General features: G+C 37.8%; 1 protein-coding gene across 6 annotated transcripts in view; it reads left to right on the top strand.

The window, feature by feature from the left end:
- Positions 1-25,009, top strand: part of LOC127985740 (rho GTPase-activating protein 32) — a 103,577-nt gene that overhangs the window by 26,574 nt on the left and 51,994 nt on the right. For all 6 annotated transcript variants that reach the window (XM_052587854.1, XM_052587858.1, XM_052587856.1 and 3 more), the window contains exons 2-3: positions 16,636-16,749; positions 24,354-24,462. In XM_052587854.1, coding sequence (XP_052443814.1) covers positions 16,661-16,749; positions 24,354-24,462 — 198 coding nt within the window. In that variant the 5' untranslated portion in view covers positions 16,636-16,660. The remainder of the gene's footprint in view (positions 1-16,635; positions 16,750-24,353; positions 24,463-25,009) is intronic.

The following is a 25,009-nucleotide window of genomic DNA, read 5'->3' on the forward strand; positions in this document are numbered from 1 at the left end:
ATCATCATCATCGGCGAACCTTTATCATGTGACGAACACAAAAGACACACCGTAAATGCTGGTCATATGACGATGACTATAATTAAATGTATAATGTTGGGATTTTAATTTTAACCGGTTAACCATTAACCAACCATTTAAGAATTTTGACCCATTAATAGAATAAGTTAAACAGTTAAAAAGTAATTTATTTATTTTCAGGAATTATCAAAATATTTAAAAAGGTTTTCTGTATGGTTAAAATAGGCCTAATCTATGCATACATATTTAGAAATTAGAGATTGAAAAAAAATCATAACTCAGATTTTATTGTTTCATTCAGAAAAAGGCCTAATGCTGATGCAAAAAATTATTACAAACATTATATAATAAACACCGTTAACATAGCTAGGCTATTTTAGTTCCCCTCACTCCACAACAATAAAAATATAAGAATCTATAGAAATATAATTGACAAGCCAAAATGAATTAACTTAGTCTAAAATGAAACTGAAACCAATGTAGGGTTTCTCATTCGGCACAAAATCAAATAATTGCGTATTGGTTCAATATCCATGTAAAACAAAATGTTTTGCATAATATCACGGCAATATGGTGATAACACTTAACGGCACATTTTATTACATATTTCAACTGTGCAGTGTTTATTTTTAAGTTTGACTGACTGTATTTTCTGAACTGTGTGCGTGCATGCGGCGCCAGCACAATCACTTGAAATTTTTCCTTCTAACAGTGGAAGCACTCCTTTGAGTCACAAAGATAATCGGAATTGTAAGCTATTTGCCTTTATTTGTGTTCATTCACAATAAAAACAAATCTTTATGCTTTTGTAAAATAAGCCTAAAGAAAAACAGGATGCCACTTTCTGCCGTTTGATTTCCTTTTGCGCAGATCAAGGCACCGAGCCCCCATCTGCTCCCTGGGTGCCACAGCATAAATGGCTGCCCACTGCTCCGGGTGTGTGTTCAAGGTGTGTGCGTGTGTTCACTGCTGTGTTCTCTAGGGATGCACCGGTTGACCGACCATAAATCGGAACCGGACGGTTTTTGCTTAAAATACGCGATCGACAATCTGCCGGTTTTTGGTCTTCATTAGGTCGATTTTTCCGAAAGTGCATTGCATTGTAATCGTTCGCTATGTCATTTGTGTGGAAGTATTTCGAAATCTGTGCGCAGGACACGGGCAGCTGATCAGCACTGGAAATGCAAAGCTACATGTCTGAGGCACAGACAGGAAGCGATCAGCCGTTGGTGTACTGACGCACAAATAAGAGTCCCTTTTCTGCAAGCACTAAAGCTGCGCGAGCTTACTGTTACCGGACCGGTCCGAGCCCTGAACATGAGTAGACCGTGAGGAGATGTTCAAATCAACTTCTCACGTGTTGGATGAGAAACGAAACGGACTAAACTGTGAAGAAACTTTGTTTTTTTTTTTTTTTTTTTTTTTTTTTTTTTTTGTAAAGTGGAACTTGCATACACGTTTGAAAAGCCAGAAGTAAACGACAGTTGATTATTTTTATTTTACCTTAAAATTACAACGACTTAATTTGATTTAAAAATCACCTGCTGTAGCACACTGAGAAAAAGTGTTTCATTCGTCCAATTAAAAAAAAATTAGGGTAATGATTCACATCTATATTATTTTACTTGAGAGAATAGTTATTTATTTTTCATTAGTATTTTATTTTTTTAGTCTCAAAAAAAAAAAGACACTGGTAAAGACCTTTTTTATTTAAAACCAAATTTAAAAACTAAAATACTGAATGCTGATCAAGAAACATCTTATTGAATGTGTGTTGTTTGGATTGTAGAACTATGCAGTTATTGCCTTTAATTTCACATGGTTACAGTTAATCTTTAAATTTAAGGCCAGTTCTCTGTAGTTTCAACCCAATTCAAAAACAAAAGCTCAATGCTAATGTCTGAACTGTAGCTGTAAATTTCAGATGGTTGCAGTTATTGTTTTCAATAGCTAAAAGCCAGTTTGGCCTATTAAATACCAAATAAACATCTTGTTTATGCACACTTTCCTTCTTTCTTGTTTGTTGCTTAAAGACAACGGTATCGGAATCGGCCAGTTTGTTTGTAAAAAAATCGGTATCGGAATCGGCCATGAAAAATCATGATCGGTGCATCCCTAGTGTTCACTTTGGATGGGTTAAATAAAGAGCACAAATTCTGAGGTATGGGTCACCGTACTTGGCTGTATGTCACTTCACTTTCACTTTTTTCACTTTCATTGCAAACGAGAAAGTGCTGTGGTTTGCAAGATTCTTAACAATGTTAAAGGATGTGAGAATACCTTTTTTACTCTATCATCTCGGTTCACTTTTAGTATGCAAATTTTTTTCAATTACAGTGCCAACTTGTACTTTGCATAACCATTTCATGTAACAGTATATTGCATTGTAAAATACTGTAGTTTGTAAATTATAATTTAAACCTTTATTTGGAATCAGCATGCATAAGAAAGGTAATTCAGGAAATTATTACTTCCCATTTTTCCCTTTCTGAACGAAAAAAGTATGTTTTTGCTTGCTCAGTTGTTTTTTTTTTTTATATAGCCATAGCTTGAATTTCTGTTGAAGCGAAAATGAAGTTAGCCACAATTTGATGAAGCAATTAAGCATAATGATGCATCCATGCATGCAGACATAACCTATTCTTCCTGCACACTGAGGGATAATTAATGTCAGCGACACAGGGTATGGATCTGATCCAATCCAGCACTGCATCTAAATGACAAAGAGATGATGGAGGTTTTCACTTCCCAAAATCAACCTTGCTGCAGATGACTCAGAGCCTGAGCAGGATTTTGTGTTTTGGCCTTGCAAGGAGACATACTTTAAGCAACAGGCTTTTGGTTCATTTCTCTATGTAATGAGGCAGTGTATCATTCTGTCTTTTTGAGCAAAGATGCTGGTGAAATAAAAGTGAGGCCCTGATGAAACACAGTCTCTGTTTCATGAATATTAATGTCGTATGCTGGTGGTTGACGGCCTAGATTTCTCTCAGTCTCTTTTTTTGGGGGGGGTCTGGAATAGAGAGAAGTGGAAAATTCTTTGCATTTCTTATGAGAGAGGGATGCTTATCAAGCCTGTGAATCTCTGCTGGAAGAGCCTAAGTGAGGTGCTGTTCCTGTTTAGTGCCAGGATGGCACTGACAGGATTGTCATGCCATGTTATTTCTGCCTCATTAATCAAAGTAAGAGGCATGACGATGAGATGGAGACAGTTCACAAAGACTTTAATCTGTGTTGGGACCTCACACAGTTTGTGCTCACCATTGGCCAGAGGATCTTTTGATTGACCACTGTGTTCACACCATAGACTGAATAAAAACATGGATGTAGTCCCTGTGACATCACCCAAAGTTTTCCGAGAAGCATTTTTGAAACCCAAAGTGGGCGAAGCTGGCCGTCACCATCTTGGCAATGCATCTCCGTGCAGCTTTTAAGTCAGCTTTGATTGTTCCTTATAAACTGTTTAAAAGCACTTGCAAGTGAATCTAAAATTATTTAGTGGGATAATTAAATATATTCTAAATAAACTACAAACATAAAATTACATTTATTTTGTCCTCACATTCTTGTAACTCTTTCCTCTCATTCACACACCTGACTGAAAGGCTCATTATTCAGGCCTTTGTCTTCTCAGGTGTAAATCACAATAATATTCAATAATAATAATAGTAATATAACAATAATAGTAATATAACAATAATAGTTGACGCCCACTTGCATATGCCTTTTACAAACAAAAAGTGTCTTAGAAAATTTAATCTGTGAGTAGACAAGGTGGTTTTCACATTATTTTGATGCAAGAATTCTAAATGTTTAGAAGCATCTGAAAAAGCACAAAAGTCAGGGCATGTCAGAACTTCTCCAGGCCCCCGAAACCCCCTAGACCTCAGAGGGTTAAGTCACTTCTGTTTTGGTTTAAAGAAAGATGGCAAGGTTGCTGCTAGGTTCACACTAATTGTGATACTGCTGACAGTAACAGCCAATCAAAAGATTTTTTTTTATGTTGTGTGGAGCAAGATTTTGGAATAACGAGATTTCAAGGGGCTATGCAGTGCAACACCAGAAATGGAAACAAAACAATCTGTGACATGTACAGCCACTCCGGTGCAATTAGGATTCATCTAAACTTGATAAACCGGACACTAAGTGCTATCTGGCCACATTTGTTAAGTGGCCAATAGACTGACCTAACCACAAGGAGTCTTCATTATCAGTTATTGCATTGAGTTAGAGTCCTCCGAAGGCCATTGTAATATGCTTGCTCTCTGTCTAGTTGATAAACAGTCCAACCGGTGTCATTTATTTCTTTCTGTAGCACTCCACAAGGTTCCTGAGTTTTGGCCTTCAAGCCTTGGACTCTGAAATGTGAAACTGCGTCAGACTGGTAGAATTTTCTCATTTAACTTCTGTAGAGTTTATTTAGCTCTCAACCTGGCTCCAGAAAGTAGTGATGAACTACATTAGTGAAATCACTAAACCGTTCCACAGAAGCGCTGCAGAGGCCATAAAGAAAATTAGCCTCAGTGCCCAGCTCGGAGTCATTTCGCATTCTCATTTTTTTTCTGTCGTTAATGCTTTTCCGCTGTTGTTTTGAATCTTGTATAGTTTTTTTGTGAGCATGTAGTTTTGCCATATAATAAACCACTGCAGTGATCAGTTTCAATCAACAATGTAATTTTACAAGACATTCAGTGTCATTATTTTTTTGGATTTATTTGTTGTAATCCATGTCAAAACTGTAAAAATACTTCCTAATCATTTTATTTCGGCATTCAAACCTTTGGTTACTGCTGAACTACCATTTGGGGTCAGTAATATAATATATTACAATATAGGGCTGGGCGATTAAACACTAACGTTAATTATTGTGATATAATTTTCCTCAATACAACTATAACAATATTTTGATAAATGTTCAATGCAGTGTTTATGTGCCAAAAGTGGAATTAAACCACGCCACACTGACCATTTATCCGCTCGGTTCTAAGTTCAAACAGCAGTACAGCGCAAGCTTACTAGAGCAAATGTGTTTACTTGCTCATAAGGGTTAGTCATGCGAGCACTAAATAGTGCTGTCATATCCAGTGTGAAGTGCATGAATTCAGTGAAGAAAATGAATGACTCTGTGATTTTAAACTAGTTTACAGCCAGATATATTGTTAAAATATTTACAGATGTTACTGTTTTTGTTAATGAACAGAAATTTGAATCCTAATTCAAGCTACTACTTCTGTTGACTCAATATAATATGAGATTAATTTGTAATAACTCTAATTTTCCCAGCTTTATAGTCTAAAGCCTGATAGAGACATGTAGCCCACACAGGGGCCATGTTGTGGGGCAGTGGGTTGCTCTCTCCATGACCCCACTCGGTTGGATTTTTACAGCTGATCTGCTGAAGCCGTAGGTTTCCGGCCCGCATTGTTTGGAGTAGAGAGTCTTTTCTGTGAGCCCACTGAGCAACAGGTTTTTTTTATTTCTTCCAGGCTCGAGAGTCTCCCTACCCAACAGTCTCTGCCTGATTCCATTCATTCAGACAGCTGCCTACTTCCCATGTAAGCCAGTAATGTAAGCAGAGCCAGGGCTATTCATCAGCACTGACCTTTTCTCCCAAGATTCGGCCCTATTGATTACTGATGTCTGATGCGGGGTGACATAACCATTCAGCCATAACGTATGTTTTGAAATAGTTAACACAGCACTGTCTAAACACAACACACAATCTCATCCTGCTTAAAGGAGAATGTCCATGGGAAGTACTGTGGCTGGGATTTTTCCTTAGCCATTTGGACATGTGTTGCTTTATATTTAGGGGGTGAGGAGAGGGATTATTTCCAAATATAGTAAGTTCAAGTTGGTTAATGGTACAAACTGTCCCTTTGTTTTCTCAGTATAATTAAGCATGAACATCCATCTAATAGCGATACCCTCAGGACAGGCAGCAAAGCACTTCAAAGAATGCTAATTATTCTCACTAGTAGGGATACACCGATACCACTTTTTTCAGAATGATTCCAAAACTTTCATTTTTGGTATTCACCCATACTGATACCTGTATTTTCACAGGATGTGAATATTTTCACAAATATTGGGTACAGAGACATAATAATAATAATAATAATAATAATAATAATAATAATGAGATGAAGAATTTAGTAAACAGATTCTTCCTTCGGTTATTTCCACACTTAATTATACCTGTTATAATGTACTGAAGCTTTTGTTACTTTCACTGTTCATTTTAATGGCGCATTAGAGCAGCTCCATTGCAGCAGCTCAATACTGTAATCACAAAACATTTACCTAAATTAATGCAGTGAAACCACTCTTTATACATTATAAGAGTACGCATGTATTATTTTGTTGATGTAATTTGCGTCACGCACACTGTACAGGGTCCCTTGAGTGTGAATAAAAACCATAATTTTAGAGTCTGCAGTGCACACGCTTAAAGATACAATTTGTAAGATATTTGAAGTAAAAAATCCAAAAACCCACTAGTCTAGTGTTACACATTTTGTCCAGCTGATTACTAACAATATCTCTTATGTTTTCAACTACTTGTAAATCATGAGAAAGTTCCCATTCTAAACAGTGACATGGGGCAGTGCAGTCACCTGTCAATGACGTTAGTTATCCTTTGTTACCGCCTTTACTGACGTAGAAACCACATGACAACAGTGTCGTGGACAAATGCGGAAGTAGTGTCTAGCGTCCAGCAAACCACTAGCTTGCTTCAAGCAGTTCCTTATTTACTACTACTTGCACGTTTTATGGTGGATTGTGTTACTTATTTATGAAACATAATTAATGCTTACCATCTGCCGCTGGTTCTGTCGACAAGGACCGCTCTCGTAAACGTAAGCATACGGGCCAACTAAACAACCCAAGAACAGTTTGGGACAAGAGGAGAGAAAAAGTCTAAAATCTAGATGGAGAGAGCTTCGCGACAAACTTCAGCTAGAAAGAGATGCCGATCTCGCTTGTGTTTTACTCGACAGGTTAGATGTATCGGAGTTTGTATCTTTAAAGAAAACGTATGCTACTATAACGATCAACAAGATTAGTATTATGGGGGCATACACGCCAAACGCAGGGCATCGCTTCTCTAGACCTGCACGAGGACGCGGCTGATCCATAGTCTGATGCATCCGTTAAATCCATGATTTATAATTCCGTCTGATTGATGGCCGTCAACGTTTGGGTAGAATCTGTTACCTGTCACTAGGCAAATCTGTCACCTTTTTCAGTGAGTTTGCAGGTATGACCTTTAATTAAAGTGACAGCAAATGTTTCATGTTAAAAATGAACACGGATTGACACAGAAATGTAGTAAGTACACAATATATGCGTATAATTAATGCCTACTGTTTCCACAGTCAACATTCTGCTTTTTGGCTAGATTTAAAACAAGGAAAAGTGCATTTTTAGATAAACAAGGCAATAATAGATGGCACTCATGGAGGTGAGAAAACAAAGTTATATTTGAGTTTAAATGTGAATGTCTATGAAAGATAGTATTACTGTACTGTGATAAAATAGAATCAAAATGCTGAAAAAGCATTTTTAGAAACAACGTTTGGATTTGAAATCAAAATAATGGATAAATGTTGCATTTGTGGTAAACAGCTGAAGGAGCGGACTGCAAACGTTTTCTGTGCAAAAGCAAAATGAGTCAATCCTGCTTCTGCACCGCGTAAACATACTGTATACACACTTCAGACGGAGTTTTATAATAAAAAAAAAATTATACAATAATTCCCTGGACACAATATTTTTTATTTTTATTTTGCCATGTCTAGACATTTTGTTACACCTTTACTTAGTGATTATTTTGACATGTCTGTTCTAGAGACATTACAACTTTTTGATAAAGGTCTAATTGGTTTTCTTTTGGAAATATGTAACGCCTGTAATGTGGACACGATATTACTCCATTCCAGAGCATATGCATGATTGCAGCCTTGAGTGGCAAGCCTTACTAACCAATAGAGTGAGCGCGCCTCTGTTCTCCCCAATCAGCACTGCTCTAGCCAAATGTGTGAAAAATAAAAAACAATCAGAAAGCGGGAGAGAGAGTGTTTGATAATGGCGTCTACAGGGTCAGATCGATAATTAGGAAAATTAATACTAAAGAAAAATGTTTATAATATGAGATTACTTCTGCTTCGAATGACAGACACCAAACAAAAAATGTAAAGTTAATGTTAATTTGCAAGAGCTGTGTCACAAAACATATCAAGAGCTCCCTTATAGGTTCAGCTTTCAGTACTGGAGGATAAAAGATGCATCCTTAGATGTTTGTTTCAGACTGAGTGGCATATTGAGCCGTAGTTCATTGACAAGTTAGATTCATCTGAGATTATGAACGTGATATTGCCTAATTGTCAGCGAACTATGGCTCTGTGTGGTGAATGCAGTTTAATTTTAAAGCAGGAGATGGTGATTTACTATTCATGGGACCTGCTTTACTGACGAGATGCACATGACAATTGATTGCGATTAATTGCACAGCTCTAGTTATCATGCACATTTTATCTACTCAAGAGAATCTAATTTTAAAAAGTTTATGATGCATGTTTGCTATTCCCATTCAGAAGAGTCCACACACAGCTGTCTCTCTAAATACTTCATCATACTCACTCCTCTCTACCGCATCTCATGGAGGAGCCATTTAGAGCCTGGCTTTAAGAAATGGAGACCAACTCATGGAGTCATGTTAAATAATCCCAAGTCCTGTCCCAGGACAGTAACTTTGCCTGAATTAAATATGCAGACATGAATGAGCGCATGCTGGAAATAAAAGCACTACATGTCATTCTCTCTTTGTTGTAAATTTTCACATCATTAGTCTCGATTGTGCAACTGTGTCAACTGTGAATTCCTGTGTCAACTGTGCAGAGTGAAGCTCGCTTAGACTGCGGACGCTATTTGATTTGAAGCCATTTGCGCATTTTGAGGGAGAATGAGAAAGCGCTCACTGTGATTCACTCATGTTGTGTGAAATTGTCTAAAAGAAAGTTCTCAAATTAGCTAGTTATTTAATGAAGAAATATGAAGTGTACCTCACCTTCAGCATTATAATCATTTCACCTGTGCCGGACAGAGACTGAGACGGTGCTGCTGTTTGTCATGCCAGACCTTGCAAGGCAGGCTTTTTTTTTGTTTTTTTTTGTTTTGAGATTGGCCGTTATAGAGACCACCGATCAAACATCCCAAAGCGATTATCAGCTGATAGTGATTGGTAGCCAGTCAATTGGAGCACTTGCTTTTAAAGAGTGTGTGGAATTAAGTAAATTTTTTCCCGAATATATTGTATTTTTTGTTTTAAGCATGAATCTAACAAAATGTAGTGAGGTTTATGCTGCAAAACTAAATATTCTCTGAAAATAACTTTAAAGATGCTAAGAATTTTCTTTTTCATTTAATGTTTTTTTTTCTTTCTTTTTTTTTTTTTTGGAAAACGATGTAATACTGAATAAGGAAAATCCTTTTTGCAGTGCATCCAGACCTCACTCTGTGCTTTCAAAGATTTATCAAATAGTTCACAGATTTCACAGATGTTCACCTTGGAGTGTGCATCGTTGATTTTTGTTTGCCACATCTGAACTATCTCAGACTGTGGTTTTACGATCAAATCCCTACAATCTCCCCATGTATTTGATGTTTTTCTTTTGTTTTTTTGAATACTTCTACATTATTTTCTCTCAGAAATAATGCATACTGTTGCCAGTGGCAGACAATACAAAGATATGAATCTTGTATTATTGAGATGTTGTCTGACAGCTGTGAGAAATGGAGGAGAAACTTTATTCCTAGTTTTACACAGCTATGCAGTATGCATCCCTTTGGATATTTTAATAGATTTTCTGACCGTCCTCATGTTACATTTGTTGAGGTAATGCTCTGCAGAGGCAGGACCTTGCCCTCTGATGTAATGCCATGTAAACAAATCCCCATCTTTTTCACATTAGTGCAGGCCACCACGTCTTACACCAGACAGATTGTCTGCCTTTCAATGAGATCAAGTTTCATCCAGATCTTCACAAAGCTCATGCTCCATTATGGAGGTCTGGAACAGTGGGTTTAAAATGTATTTGTTCTAAAGTCCTTTTGTTGTTGCAAAGTCTGTAAGATTTAAAAAGCTTCTCCGGAAGCTTGCCTTAAAGTATTGCAGATTAATGAATTAGGAAGTCCAATTTTCGATATGAAATCAAAACAACAAAAACTGTGGCCTCTCATGGCCTTGACCTATTCCAAGAACAAAATGTTAAGAAAATATGAATGAATGGTTGAGTAATCAGTTTTGTGATAACTGGTCAGAGAGCCGTTCATTTGTCAATGACAAGCTTTAGTCAAGTCTTGAAATGTTTCCTGGTTTCTCACATATTAGATAACTGTAAAGTAATTTGACTCATGATGCAATGTAAATGTCAGAAATGTTTCCCCATTGCTGAATGGTGGGAGGCAGAGAAAAGGTCTTTCACTGAGCTCACAAATGCTTTGAATGGAACCTGCCCAACACACTGCTGCAGACAACAGACATCAGCTCTGTTCACAAACCCACTGAGCTGTCTGCATTTGGCCTCAATCTGAGGCAGCCTTGCATGTTTCCTTCACAGATTTGCCAGTTTTAAAATGCATTGCAATAAGTTCAGTTGGAGGAAAAGTCTAGGAAGATGCAAATATGTATTTTGTTCAATACTTAAGTATAACTGTAAGTCAAACAGTAGAGCTTGGTGCTAGCAATGCCAGTGCAATTATAAAGTGCAATTTTAATATTATTTATATGCCATTATGTAGTTTATTAATATTTTAAATTGGATTGTTTTAATGTTAGTTTAAATCATCTTAGTTTAAGTAATTTTATGTGCTTTTGACATTTAGTGTAATTTAATGCATCGACGCTTTGCAATGTTTACGTTAATCTTAATGTTTAACACAAATCAAAACTCGCTGGTGCAGATGCTAATGGCTTGTATACTTAATACAGTTGTGTTCATACCATGTTTTGTTTTTAGGAGTGTGACAACCGTACTCTATAATAAAACTACAGCTCAGAGAACAGACGCAGAGAGAGATGACACTGTGCCAGGAAAGTCAGACTTCGCACTCACGGGGGAGCAATGGCGAAATCTTTTAACTGAACAAAACCATAGCTAAGGTTTATCTAAAAAAAAGGCTCTAGGTTTGTCAGTATGTACCTTTTATGGAAAAAAAGTTGCTAAAAGGGTCTGAAAGTTGCCCTTTAAATAGGAAAATTATAGAAACTCTTTGGTGAGTGTGATTCTAATGGTCTAATCAGATTAAATAATCTATGCTAAAATGCAGCTAAAAAAGCGGAGTGTTCTTTTAATCAGTTCTGCTAAAATTGTTTTGATAATTTTATGAGAAAATGTTTAGATAAAAAATGTGGAAAATTAAATGGCAAAAGTAATGGTTATTTATTGGTAGGTTAAATAAGGTTATTGGTAAGGCCTAATGGACCAATCCGAAAATAATAAATATATTAAATCTAAAAATAATCAACAGATTAATCGATATTTTGAACAAAAATATTGTTAGATTATTTGATCATCGAAATAATAATTTGTTACAGCCATAATTATCTATGTAGATTTTTCCTTGCGTATATTTTTTTTTTGCCTCTAGGCAATATTTCTACATTTCATTAGCTTTTTTTTTTTTTTTTTTTTTTTTTTTCATATTTACATTTTAATTGATTTCAGCTTAGTATAATATATTATTTTTGTTTCAGTTTTAGTTTATAAAATTTTATAATAAGCTGGTAAAATGTATACATTGAATGCAATGCCATGTTGTTTTTGTGTTAAAGTATTACTTTGTTAGCTTAACAAAAAGCTAATTTCAGACAACTGGAAACAAATGTCAACCAGGTTTTTGTACAGCTCACAGGAGCGCTATTTCCAATTCTGTCATTTATGACATTCTGTGATATTAGGATGCTGTCTAAGAAGGAAGCTGCCTATGTAGGCAGCATGGAGAACACTAGTTTACGAAATAACTGTAGTGTGATTGGTCTGGTCATAGCACTGATAGATTTTATATCGAATATGACATCCTTAACGGTTTGGCTAACATTTTTCACTCACCTTGTATGATGCAGTTGGCCTAAACTGTCACATTAGCCAGTTGCTGACAGAATCATTTACAAAATAAAAATTTCCAGAAGTTCCTCTGCCAGTGTAAAACTCTCACAACAGCCCTTCCCTCTCATTGACATGAAGCTGCTTTTTGAGCGTGTGGGTGTACGGCGCTTCCTGCAATTTTTCTGCCTGCAAGTCTTTCATAAAGTTCTCCCTGTCTGCTTCAAAGGACACAAAGAAAGCTGCATGGTGGTAGTTGATGGCTGCTAAAGGAGGATGGCTGTGTGGGTTTAGGGGTTTGTTTTTTTAATGGATGAGGGATGTTCTCTTGTTCAGCTTGTCATTTATCTCATGTCTGCAATTAAATCCACACAAAGCTTTGGGGTGGGGGTTCTCCTGCTTTGCAGTCATTAGCTTTGTTTGTGATTGGGTGGTGGGTTCAGTGGTACTGTTACCAAGATTTAATAACCTCCACTAAGTACCTGCTTTTGCAAAGGGAGGTCACATTAGACTGTCTTATACTGCATGTTTTTATTGGTTTTATTGAACAACTGACAGGTTCCCCAAGAGCTAATTCTGGTATTTTGAGACAAGGGTGGCCTACTAAAAACAATCTGTGTTAATTAATCAATAAATCCAAAGCGTCTCGACTAGGGATGTCAAATTTCGATTATTTCCATGATCGATCGTCGTTTAAATTAACGATCAATTAATCGATTAATCGTTAACCATAATACTGCAAAATGTGTCTATTGCAGGCACGCAGTCAGCGGTATGACAGGATGTGCAAAAGCCACACACACACACACAAAACGCTTTCTCACTTGAATTAAAGAGGTTTTAGTCTGAATAAAATGCTAGTAGCAGGATTATAAAATGAATAGATGCGATTATGATCATTTGATAAAATGAAGAGAGCGCGCCATACTTTTGAGGTCATTTTACTTTGTTGACAGTTTCCAATCCCGCACGGAGAACGCTGAATGCGCCTCTTTAAATGGTTTTGTGGTGCTCGTTGTTGTATTTTAAAGCACAATTGCAATGTTTTCAACTGACATTATTGTATAAAATTATCCGAAATGTGGAGCGCGTGTGACTGCGCTGCACATTAAGTGAACTACATCGGCGCTGCTGCACCAAAACACAGTTGCTCACATTAATTTGATCCTGCTGGATTCTGTCCTAGAAAATGTCAGATTTTTAAAAATCCGGCATACAGCGCATTAGATCGTGACAGTGCATGCGTGCAGACGAGGATGAGCGAGCGCGACTTTGGCTAGATTTATTTGGAGGTTATTGCTCATGTCTCATTCGGCACAAATCGAAATGTTTCCATATTCGCAAAGTATTTGAATGTTAAACTATTATTTATAATGTAAACTAGGCTTGTACTTAACACGCATTCGCATATTGACGGAAAAGATGATCCTCTTCATATGAGCAAAAACGTCCTTGGAACAGCAGAGTGGACCGGTATACTACGGTCTATTTAAACTGACCAGTGTAACCTTTTAATGTTTAGTTGACATTTTATTTTGATAATGAACAGACTGCGATGTAAGTTTGAATCGCTAGAATATACGTGTGCAGCAGGCCCCGGCGCGATCGAAACAGCTGAGACATTAAAAAAATATATATATTTTCCGCAAAAGTGTTCACTTTCATTTGTGCACACTCACAATAAAAACAGAAGATTTGTGCTCTTGTAAAATAAAGCAAACAAACAGAATGCGTTGTCATCCTTTTTTTTTTTTTTTGGAAACTTATGGAGCGCCCACACTTCTGTTTTAAATCCGTTAATCTTAATTATTTAAGTCGGATATATTTCGCATAGCCTATTTAAAAAAAAAAAAAAAAAAAAAACATGAAAACAAATTGTTATTTTTATGTTGGGCCTATTACTTAGTAGGCTATAAAGTTTCCTTAAAGCATCCCATTTTGTCCCAGGGCTTAGAACCTGTGCCCTAGTCAGGTCCATGCAGAAACTTGTGAACGATGCTCGGCGTCACCGTTTAGTGACAGCAGTGATAGCTCCAGGAATGTGTCGGTCACAGCGCCTATTAATCGCCGTTTTGAATCCAGCAATTATTTATTTAGAAATGATAAGATCTGATTATGACAAGTGTGGTATAAAAGCTTTGTTTATTAGAGGAATAATAGGTTAACTGGAAAATGTTAGATCGCGACCATGCTTTTGGACCCCATAGTCTTCATTTACGCGGCTTTGTTCTGGTTTGCCGGTTGGTCACGAATTTCCACAAATTCAGTATATTTAAGCATTGTTTCTTTTCCTAAATCTTCATAGTCTAACCCTCTAATTTCCCAGGTTTATTTTATTATCTTTCGCTTTTAATAACTGTTTTCGCATCTCTTACTGTGGTAAACATGGGAAGGGAAATGAAAGATTTCATGAATTAAGAATTCGTTCGATTTATTAATTTGTTCCCTTATTTCACTTAAATCATGGGTTATTTAGGGAACAAAATTAATGAAACATGGACAATTGCCACATTAATAATTCGTAGGAATGAATTAACAAGTTGTAGGAATGAATAGACTACCTGTCCTGTCACTGTGTCCCGCAGCCCTGCAAAGCGCACGATATAAAACAGTTATCTGATGAAATGATTAGTAACTACATTTCTATTGCATTTAATGTTGAAGAACTTTTATGTTGTTTCTATTTTAGTGTACTTTAAAGTTTAAATCACATTAAAAGCTTAATTTGTACATTGTGAATGAATGATGATGCTTTTATATATCGTCACCGTCACTCACAGCCGCTCGCACGTGTTGAGTGCGCATGAGCCGCACGCAGACCAACATTGAATCGGTTAACCGACCATCCATAGCCTTAATCGATTGCATCTCTTATCGACAATTAATCGATCATCGATTAATCGTTGACATCCCTAGTCTCGACGCTGTGTTCTGAAAACTGTATCAATGCTCTCATTACCAAGAGAGTGATCACTTATGGGCATAGAGGCTATAGGCATAGAGTGGTCTTGAATATTGAATCATGTTTAAAAGGGTCATATGACGTTGCTAAAAAAAGAACATTCATTTGTGTATTTGGTGTGATGCAATGTGTTTTTATGTGGTTTAAGGTAAAAAAAACAAACATTATTTTCCATTTAATGTACATTATTGTTTCTCCTCTAGTTGATTTTTTACAAAGCTCATCGTTCTAAAAAAGCAAGGTGTGCTCTGATTGGCCAGCTGTCCTATGCATGTAATGGAAATGTTACGCCATACTGTCATGCGATCTCACAGCAGGACGAGATTCAGTCCAGATGCTCTTCTCATGCACAAGCCATCATCGGGTCTCTTTAGCAGTTCAGTCAGTGTACTGTCAGGAGTAACTGAATAACTCAAGTATTATGTTTTTTTGTTTTTATCAGATGAAGTGTCAGGCACGTTTATAAACCAAATAATTTGTGGATTAGTACATACTGGAGACACGAACCGCTTCAAACGATTCAGTTAGATTTGGTGAACTGGTTCGACTGGTTCACTAAGAAGATCCAGTTAAAAAAAAACAATTCGTCAGCGATCCTGACATCACTAGATGAAACAAAACTATTATCCGACCGATATTTGGAATTTTTCAAAGATCGGCATCGATCGATAAGTTTTTCTGCTTGGCCGACGTGTTTGAGGCAGGAGTTTTATTTTGACGGCACGCTGGACTTTTATTTTTACGGCAGTGAGAGCGGAAGCGCCTGAGCACGCAGTGCTCACAATTCTCCCTGTTGTTTACTGTCCTTGTTAACAACTGTCCAAGGCCCTGTCTACATGAACATGATTATATTTAAAACCACAGCTTTTTTTACACTGTTTGGGCCGTTCGTCCACACGTAAACGCTGCGCCAGGTTGCAGTGTTATCATTTAGAGAGCCAAACCAGAGTTTTAGGCTTTTGACGTAAGAACCTGCACTGTTATCTCTGCCTACTTGAAACTTTTTAAGGCTTCTGATTGGCCAACATGGATTTAAGGTTGAGATTATATCGCCACCTGTTGGTTTGGCATGCTCTTGACAGTGCATCATAGCGTGATTCTGTATTTTCTACTTCAGTCGGCATACAGGTGCAGGTATCAGTTTATGTGATAATCTCACCAAATACCAAACAACAATCTAGTTAATCTGCTTGGATTTAAAAAATGTTTGTCAAATCAAGGTACATGAATAAGTGTCACCATTTGAAAGCAGATAAATAAAAATTTCATAAAGTCTAAGCATCATCCTAAAAGTGTTCAGTAGAGTATGAAGATTAGAGTTTTGCCCAGGTTTTCCCGATCCTGTAGAGAGACACAATCTTTGTGTCATTTTCTCTCCTCTGCTTGTTTTACTCTCATATTCACCCTGTCCATTTGGTTTCATCTCTCATTTCAAACTCTGTGCTGATTCTACTATCTTTTTTTTCTCTCTCTCTCTCCCTCCCTGCCCCCTCTCTCTCTCTCTCTCTCTCTCTCTCTCTCTCTCTCTCTCTCTCTCTGTGGCAGGCTGCTCCTGCAGTGATTCAGTATCATGGAGGCTGGCAGTGGAGCTGCTGCAGTGGTGGGAAGTGCAGCTCTCGGACTGCTTGGAGCCACAGGAAGTCATGACATCTCTGACAGGTAAGACTGACTGTCCTTCCTCATCAGACCCCCAAGTCACCCGGGATATTTTACTTATAAGGTACCTGATTGTTTCTATGTGTGTCACGTTCTTGCACCTATGTGTGAGTGTGTGTGTGTCCCTGCCTCAGCATGCCCTCTGCTTCCCTGCTGTTTCATTCATAAGTGTAGAGGTTATTTCAGTGTGCAGCGTGTGTGCGCAGTATAGGCTTGGGCACGTTCATCCTATTCCTCTCTAGGGGCTCGAGAAGAAATGTCAGAAGTGCAAGCGCTAGGAGGTACAGACAGATGCAGATGAAACAATATAGGCTAAAGGTTCTTGGAGAGATGCATTCATATATCCAACATCACCAAGCTGCTCGCATGAGTAAATACCCAACTTCAGGTCCTTAATCATTTAGAAATAACGTCATTCCTCCCATAAATATATCCCTGCTGTCATCAAACCCCAAATTTTGCAGTCAGATGACATGGTGCTGAGTGCACAGCCTGTATGAAAATCCACGATGCTGAGTAGTAAAGCTGTGCCAGCCAATAAAATGTGTTACAGTACCAGTACACTCCCACCCACCCACTCTCACCGGCTGAGTTCTGTGTGCAAGTCACATGATCGGCAGCGCTCACGAGAGCCTGCACACTTTGGCGTCCACTCTGTATTTCTGCCCTAAATCCCTCAACTATCACCTTCCCACCGACGGCTTCTGGCTCTGCCGCAATTGTCCTTAGTTTTGAGGATTATTGTCCAGCTATTTTATCCCCTGGCTTCACTTGAACACAGTCCAAATCTGCTATGCCGAGGGTTGTCATGGCAGCCACAGCTTAGCATATATTAGATATTAGCACAATATCAGGGAAGGAAGGCGACGAAAAGGACAAGGGGAGGTAGCATGCTCTCTCAGCTGTTGTGGAAAGCTTTCCAAATGTGGTCGTCATTTTCATACACACCCATGCTTATGATTCATAGTCACTAGGGGAATGCTTTAGCTGTGCTGAGGCTTTTCTTCCACAGTTCCTGATACTGCGATGACCCGGAGCTCTGCAATCCTTCACTATACTGAATGCGTATCTTAAATATATAAGCGGCCTGTAGAGTAGGACTCTGACATTGAATAGCCTCCAGCTATGCAAGTAGTTTGCTGTTTAAAGTGCAGAACCGAATACGTAATAGTTCATTTTTGAAGGCTAAACTTTGTTACTCTTCTAGTTTTCAGTGCAAGACCTCTAAAGTAGATCAGTTGGTTGTGTGGCCATTTACTTGCCATTTACGAGACGGTTATTATCCAAAGCGGCTTACTGTGTGCTGATTGCAGGGCCAGTTTGCTCAGAGCAACTTGGGGGTTTAGTGCCTCACTCAAGGGCACTTAAGTGATAAAACGGGTTTGTGATCTCAGGCTACTTGGATTTTTAAACCACTACCTTTGTGTTAGCAGTCTAGATCCTTAATCATTAGGTCACTGTTTCCAGCTCCTATTCTCCCAGCTCATCACCCGACTGCTGACGGGATTGCAGGTTAAATGGGACTCCTGAAGTATATTTCTTTTCCTAGTGCAAATAATATGTGGAAATATACTCATACTAACATATGATCAATAAAATCTATAAAAAATACTTTGAGATCTGTGTTTTGTAACTACAAATTAATCAGCAAGTAATTTGTCAGACTCATTTAAGCCAGAGGGTCATTAGATTAAAATCATTAGTATGTTCACCAGTCGAACTGCAGTGGTAGTGCTGCATGTTCCCTTTTCTTGCAGCCACAGTGTGTGTGTGTGTGTCTGTGTGTGTGTATTTCCATCACATTTAATTCCGACTTTAGATTCACTACTATGTTAAAATATAATTTTGTTTGCACTGGTACTGTAGATTCATAGTGGTGCAGTAAGTGATTGATTTATTTATTGAATGCTCGATTAGACAAACCACACAGATTTGTTTTTATACAGCCATGTTGGTCCAGAATCTTCTTGTTTTAGTGATTGGGTAAGAGCGCTCTGCTTCCTGAAATATTGCATGCTGACAGAGTGCATTTCTATCAGCCTTTTCCTGTCAGTTGACAATTTGTTCATCTTCACAGTGACGAAGCATTCCTGCAGAACTTGCCCTTGCTTGAAACCGAGGACTGTGTGTGAAGTAGGGATGTGGGGGTCTTATCGACTAAACGGTAAAGCTCCTACTAGTCAACACTGAAAATAATAGTCGATTACAGGACAGAAAAAAATAAAAATAATATTCAAATTGCCATAATTTTATTTTACCATTAAATTAACATTGTTACATTTAAAACATTTGAAATAAGTTCAAATAAAATATTAGAAAAAAATACATTACTTTTAAAAGTGTATCTGGGCATAAACTAAATTTTTGCCTCAGACCTTGCATGAGTTTTCTTCATGTAAGTTAGGGTGAGCTCAAACGTGACCACGCGAAAGACGAGCAAGGTATGGGATTATTTTGAATAAGAAAAAAGTTTTGTGAAACCGTGTAATGTCAAATTGGCTTATAATAACTCTACTGGAGCAATGCATATTCAATAAATGTCCATAGGCGTTAGCTTAGAGACTAGCCAAAGCCAGCTAATATCAATCACGTTATTCACTGATCCTGTCTGCACCATCTATTCCTCTAACGACGACCCACTTCGGTGGTGGTGCAGTATGTTTCCAAAATTCAGCTGGCTTGCTTTTCGATATCTCTGCATGCATGCAAATTCAGTTCCCACAGAGCACTTTTTTCGCCTAAAATTAAATGATGATAACGTGAGGCAAGTTTAGGCTACGGCATAATTGTGACCTATTTTTAGCGGAATTCATTGAGGGATTTGACAGTATGATTCATAAAATAAGTATTTCAAATATAGGCTGTTATATACTAGGGGTGTGCCGGTTTCAGAATTGGTGATTACGGTTATGACGTGAGTCAAATGTGGCGGTTCATAACATAACCGTCGGGGGGGGGGGGGGGCGGGGGGTGGTGTTCCTGGAGATAGCGGGTTAACTCCGTGTCAGCGTGCACTCTGATCGGTAAAGGGGCAGAGATTTCAGACCTCCGTTTATTAAGGAGATCTGTCACAAAACTCATCATCCGCGCCAACGTTTTTTGAGCAAATTTCAAAACCGCACCCGCCCGCCATCTGCTGATTGTTTTGCGGTCTATGGCGATGCAATGCTTTGCTGATGCGAGCCGCAAAAAAAAGGCATTGTTCTAGAAAGGATGCAGCAAAGATATTTAATGCTAATGTATGAGGCATAGGCCTACGCTGAGTTTCATTTACGATGAGATGCGCTCTAGTTCACAGTGCAGTGCAAGTGAACGCGGCGCGCTGGTGCTTCCATGTCACGGTTATCATTGTCTGCTATATTTGCTTTTTATTTATTAAAATACATGCAATTGGTTGATGAAACATTTATTAAAATTAAGATAAAATTTGTACAAAATGAAATTCGTTTTTAAGAAAGGTTTTCGACAAAGCAAAATTTTATGAAGTGGTAAATATCATGTCTGACGATTTACAAAACTTCATTAAGTGATAAAAACCATGTCTCCTGATATATTGCGCATCTTATGATCCTATCTAAAAAATGAAAATAATTTTTGATAAAAAATGTTTGTAAAAAATATTTTAATGACACGGTTTTGGCCGGTCTCACGGTTATATACTAACAGTCACACCCCTAAATGCAATAGGTTTTATTTTTTTCTTACCATCTTTTGGGGGTTTCTTGCTTTTTAGAATAGTCGACTAGTTGGTTTCAAAACTTTAATTTAAACCACATTCAAATTAGTCTTTGCGCACATCCTTAGTGTGGAGCATTAAGTAGGTCGCTCAATAATGAACATTCAGCCATTATTAACTAGACTCCTGTGATCACAAGCCTTTGTGCTGTTATTCATAATAAACAAAAGTATATTTATTAGGCATGTTTAGCTCTTTTCCATAGACCAAAATCAACAAAAAATATGGAATAAAGTGGTTATATGTTGTTAGCTTTGTGTGAGCATATGCAAATTCTTTACTAATTTTTTATAATAGATGCCAAATGGAAAATGTCAATAATCAAGAAGTATTTCAGCAGGAACTATGCATTTGAATGCAATCTCTTAGTCTGTGCGTGGTGAACCCACAGATTGATTGAAAACCAGATGTGAAACCAAATGTAAATGCTTCGTCTAACTTGTGATGCACCAGTCCTCCAACAAACCATCATTTAATTTCTCCAAAATCCCTCTTCAGAGTCGCAGAAGCATATGGTCTGTGTTGTTGATTTCAGTTCCAGAAGCCTCTTGTGTTAAAAAAAAAAACATGTCATCTTTGCTAAATTTAATAGGAAAGTGTTACTCTGTGTGGGCTGCTTTGACTGGCATTACTTCTCTGACACTCTGTCACTTGAGTTTGCAGATAGAAAGTACCCTGCTGGGGACAGTAAGCTTTAGGTCCAGTGTCTTCTGTGAGCACTCGTTTAGACCAGATCTTTTGATCCTCCTGATGGCTTCCTTCAAGGGTAGAACAAGCTACCTAATGAAAATGTTTTACAGTAATTGGTTTTAGGGGAAGTTGCCTTAGGGGAATCTGTGCAGCAGACAGTGTGAGACTTGCTTCAATATTTTGAAGTCTCTGGAGCTCGCTTAGACAGGATCTTTAGAATAGAAGCAGCTCTGATATACCATCATTTTTTCCCCACATATAATCTTTGTTAATGAAATGCTGACTCAGAATAGAGGTGCTTTCGTGATTTATGAAAGCCCAGCATGACCTGCACTGGCCTCCAGGAGTTAATGACTTCCATTGGGATGTGATGAGGGTATTGTGACGACATACAATGGCGACCACTCCATCTCATCCAAAGAAACATCACAATTATCTCTGTTGTCCTGCAGTGGCTAAAACACAACCATCTTTACTCAGATTATATTATGTCCACTAGGCCAGAAAGGTGCATTTTCAGATTTTTTATAGTTTTTCACAACTTCAATTAATAAATTATTTGAGATACACAGGAAAGTAATGCGAGATGGATCGGATCTGGTCTATACCCTCTGTACTGATTTTGAGGGAAAATCTGGGGATTTGAGTTTTGTAATTAAATTGAGATGCAGCTTAAATCTAGACCGGAAAACTTCATGGAAGGTCTCCAAACTGTGACTAAATGAGTCATAAATGTGACAAAAAAAAGCTAAACAATTAGACATTAAGTCTAATATTTCTGTGCGTTTTCTCAGATATCATCTCATTAATTGTATTTATTTTTTTTATTTTTAGTGAGGAAAACCATTACTGAATTCACAGACTTATTTTGTTCATACTAATGCTTCAAAAACAAAAATGACTCAAAAATTATTTTTTGTTATAAAGCATGTGAGATCCAAGATCGAGCCTATCCGTAATTTATTTTTTTGCTTCTAATTGTTCATTTTAGGAGCCATTGGCTTCCTAGTCATTTATTTTTGCGTATTTTTTATTTATTTTTTGTCTGAAACTGGTGTCAAAATGCCAGCACTTGACAGTACGATGCTTATATCTGCAGTTAAAAGCATAATCAGATTAGCAAAAATATTAAGCAAGCAGGGGGTCGTAGATTTGTAGTGATTTTTGAACAGCAGGAGGTCCAACTCTGCGGAAATTTTCAGTTTACTGCAAAATTCTGAGTGTGCAGATTCGGTGTGTGTCTGCCATTAACATTATAGTATATCTTGCCAACCTCACCCCAGAAAACCCTGCTTATCTTCACATGTATGTGATGGAATCTCCCGCTCCATCACACCGTGCCTCATTGAGCTCTATTGTTCCATGAATGATTCATTAACCAAAATACACACAGGCCCGTGGCTGCTGCGCGTTGTAGTTCAAGTAAATGTGATTAATCGTGTTATTGATTAAGCACTGCAGTTGGTTGGACCTGGATCAGCGAAGAGTCCTGGCACAGTGTCATAATGCAGCATGCTTTTGCTTTCTGGACATCCTCCATTCTGGTCATTATGGATGCAAACTCTGCTGTGTCAGAACTGCATGGAGCAGATGACAGTTTGAGGTCAGCAACATATGGATAACCCAGTCTTTTCTATTCCACTTTGAGTTGGATCTGTGTTCATGTGAGCCTGACACTGACAGCAAGAGGGGGAGGAGATGCACATGTGCTGTAGAGATATGTTTTGAAGCATACACTGCACAAAATTACTTTCAGTAACAATCCTACACAGGCGTCTACACAGCCTTCAAGCTGGATCAATTTGCACAGTAAAATTGTACAGTATTAAGATTTGCTTTCAGAGGATATGGTTTGTAATTAAGTTTATTTTTCTTACCCCACAGGCAATATTTTTTTCCTTGTTTTAAACCATAATCTGTCAGAATTGAGTTTGGTTTGTAATTAAGAAAAAACTATTTACATAAACTTCCTTTAATATATGTTCTGTTTGTAAGTCTTGTCAGTTATGCTTCTCAAGTGAGTTGATTTTGTCTTAAGGATGTTTAGATATAATTTTCTTTGAAAAACTTTTTTTTTTTAATCTTAGTCTAATGTCCTTGTGCTTGGGTTGTTGTTCTTTTTTCATTTCTTGCCATCTTCAAGATTATTTTGTCAGAAGAATAACAAGAATACTTTTAGATTGCACTCTTGCTCATATCATTTTAAGAGTGCCTTCCCTGCACATTCCTTATAGTGAGAACCATTTTTACTGTGCTCCATAAATCAGCAGCATATTTAAAGGTCTTAGAAGGATGCAAACTTTGTCTTTAATTTAGCCCAGATTTGTGAGGTGGTGTCAAGTTCTTTTTTTTTATTGCAAAATGCCAACATATAGTTCAAGTAAAATACAGTTCTCACAGTTAGTGACATTTGCTGGATGTGTGTGCTGTAAGATGCAGGGTCACGTATTTCACTCCAATGTGAGAATCTCTGCTCAAAGCAGATAAATAAACATTTAAAGCCATTTTCCAGGTCATCCAGATTGGTTTAATCCATGTAGTATAACTTGTTATTTGTTCCATGCCTTTTTATGGAAACAATTTTCTGTTCTGTCAGAACATCCCGCACTTTGGAAAGTGTAACGGTACCACTGACCACGCTGCGCTTTTCATCTCTGATCAGTGGTGGTTTGGTATTTTGCCCATGTGAGATTTGCTAGATTGCAACTTTGTCTCTCCCACCTTCTTACTCAGCAGGGTTGGAAGGAAATAATATCTTCCCTTTCTTTTATATCACCCATTAAAGACCATATAATTATGATCAACTTTTCTAGACGGCAGGCTTTTCTAAAGAAATGGGCAGATATCTTTACATGCTGTTGTAAGGATCTCATTTTGATTCCCTGCTGTGCATGCTGGATAATAATTTTTCCCTTTCGTGTCACTGTGATTGGTTTCGACATCTTGCCTAATTGAAATGATGCTGCCATTATCACCTCTGTGAAGGAAGGGATGTTCTAATTCACCACCTTACATTGAGGACTTGTCATTTTTGCTGTCACACTGACTGATATTCCACTCAGCTCCGCTATCGTAATTCTCAAAGGCAGCCACAAAGCAGGCTATATACTGTTTTTTTTTTTTTTCTCACAGGCTATCAGACTGACCCTTCCTCTTTTCTTTCCCTCCCCTCTCCCCTCAGGGGCCTGAGGCCTGGACGACACCCGGAAGAAGACGATATCGTGCCAGAGCTTGCCAGGAGCATCCATCCCAGAGAGCGACCTGACTGGGAGGAAACCATCAGTGCAATGGTGAGGAGCCAACTGCTCGAGTCTCGCACAAATTCATAGACTCCCTCCCACACCATACGTTTACAAAGCCAGTAGTAAAAAGAGCAAATAGCACACCCTCAAGCTGTTAAAATTAAAGATGGACTGCATGCTGTCCACGATATCACAACTGTTTTTTTTTTAGTTTTTTTTTTTTGTGATTCTTCTTGTTATTGCTGCTGTGGCCTGTCTGCCATTATTACCTGTATGTGGAGAACATGCTCTTGGCAGAGGGATAATGTAGATCCGGTCATTATCCTGCGAAGGATACGATTCATTCAGTGACTGGTAACAATGACCTTGAGGGACTTTAGATTTATATTTATGGTAAACATTAAATGGAATGGAACAGTATAATGGAGGACTGCAAGCTTGGGTAAGCAATAAATCAAAAATATTATGCAGAAAAAAAGAAACCGAATATACACTATCTTTCAAAAGCTTGGGGTTGGATTATTATTTATTATTATTTTAATTTTTTTGTCATTCTAATATGCTGTTTTGATGCTCAAGAAACATTTCACAATTT

The sequence above is a fragment of the Carassius gibelio genome, chromosome B21 (genome assembly GCF_023724105.1).
Source record: "Carassius gibelio isolate Cgi1373 ecotype wild population from Czech Republic chromosome B21, carGib1.2-hapl.c, whole genome shotgun sequence".
NCBI lineage: Eukaryota > Metazoa > Chordata > Actinopteri > Cypriniformes > Cyprinidae > Carassius > Carassius gibelio.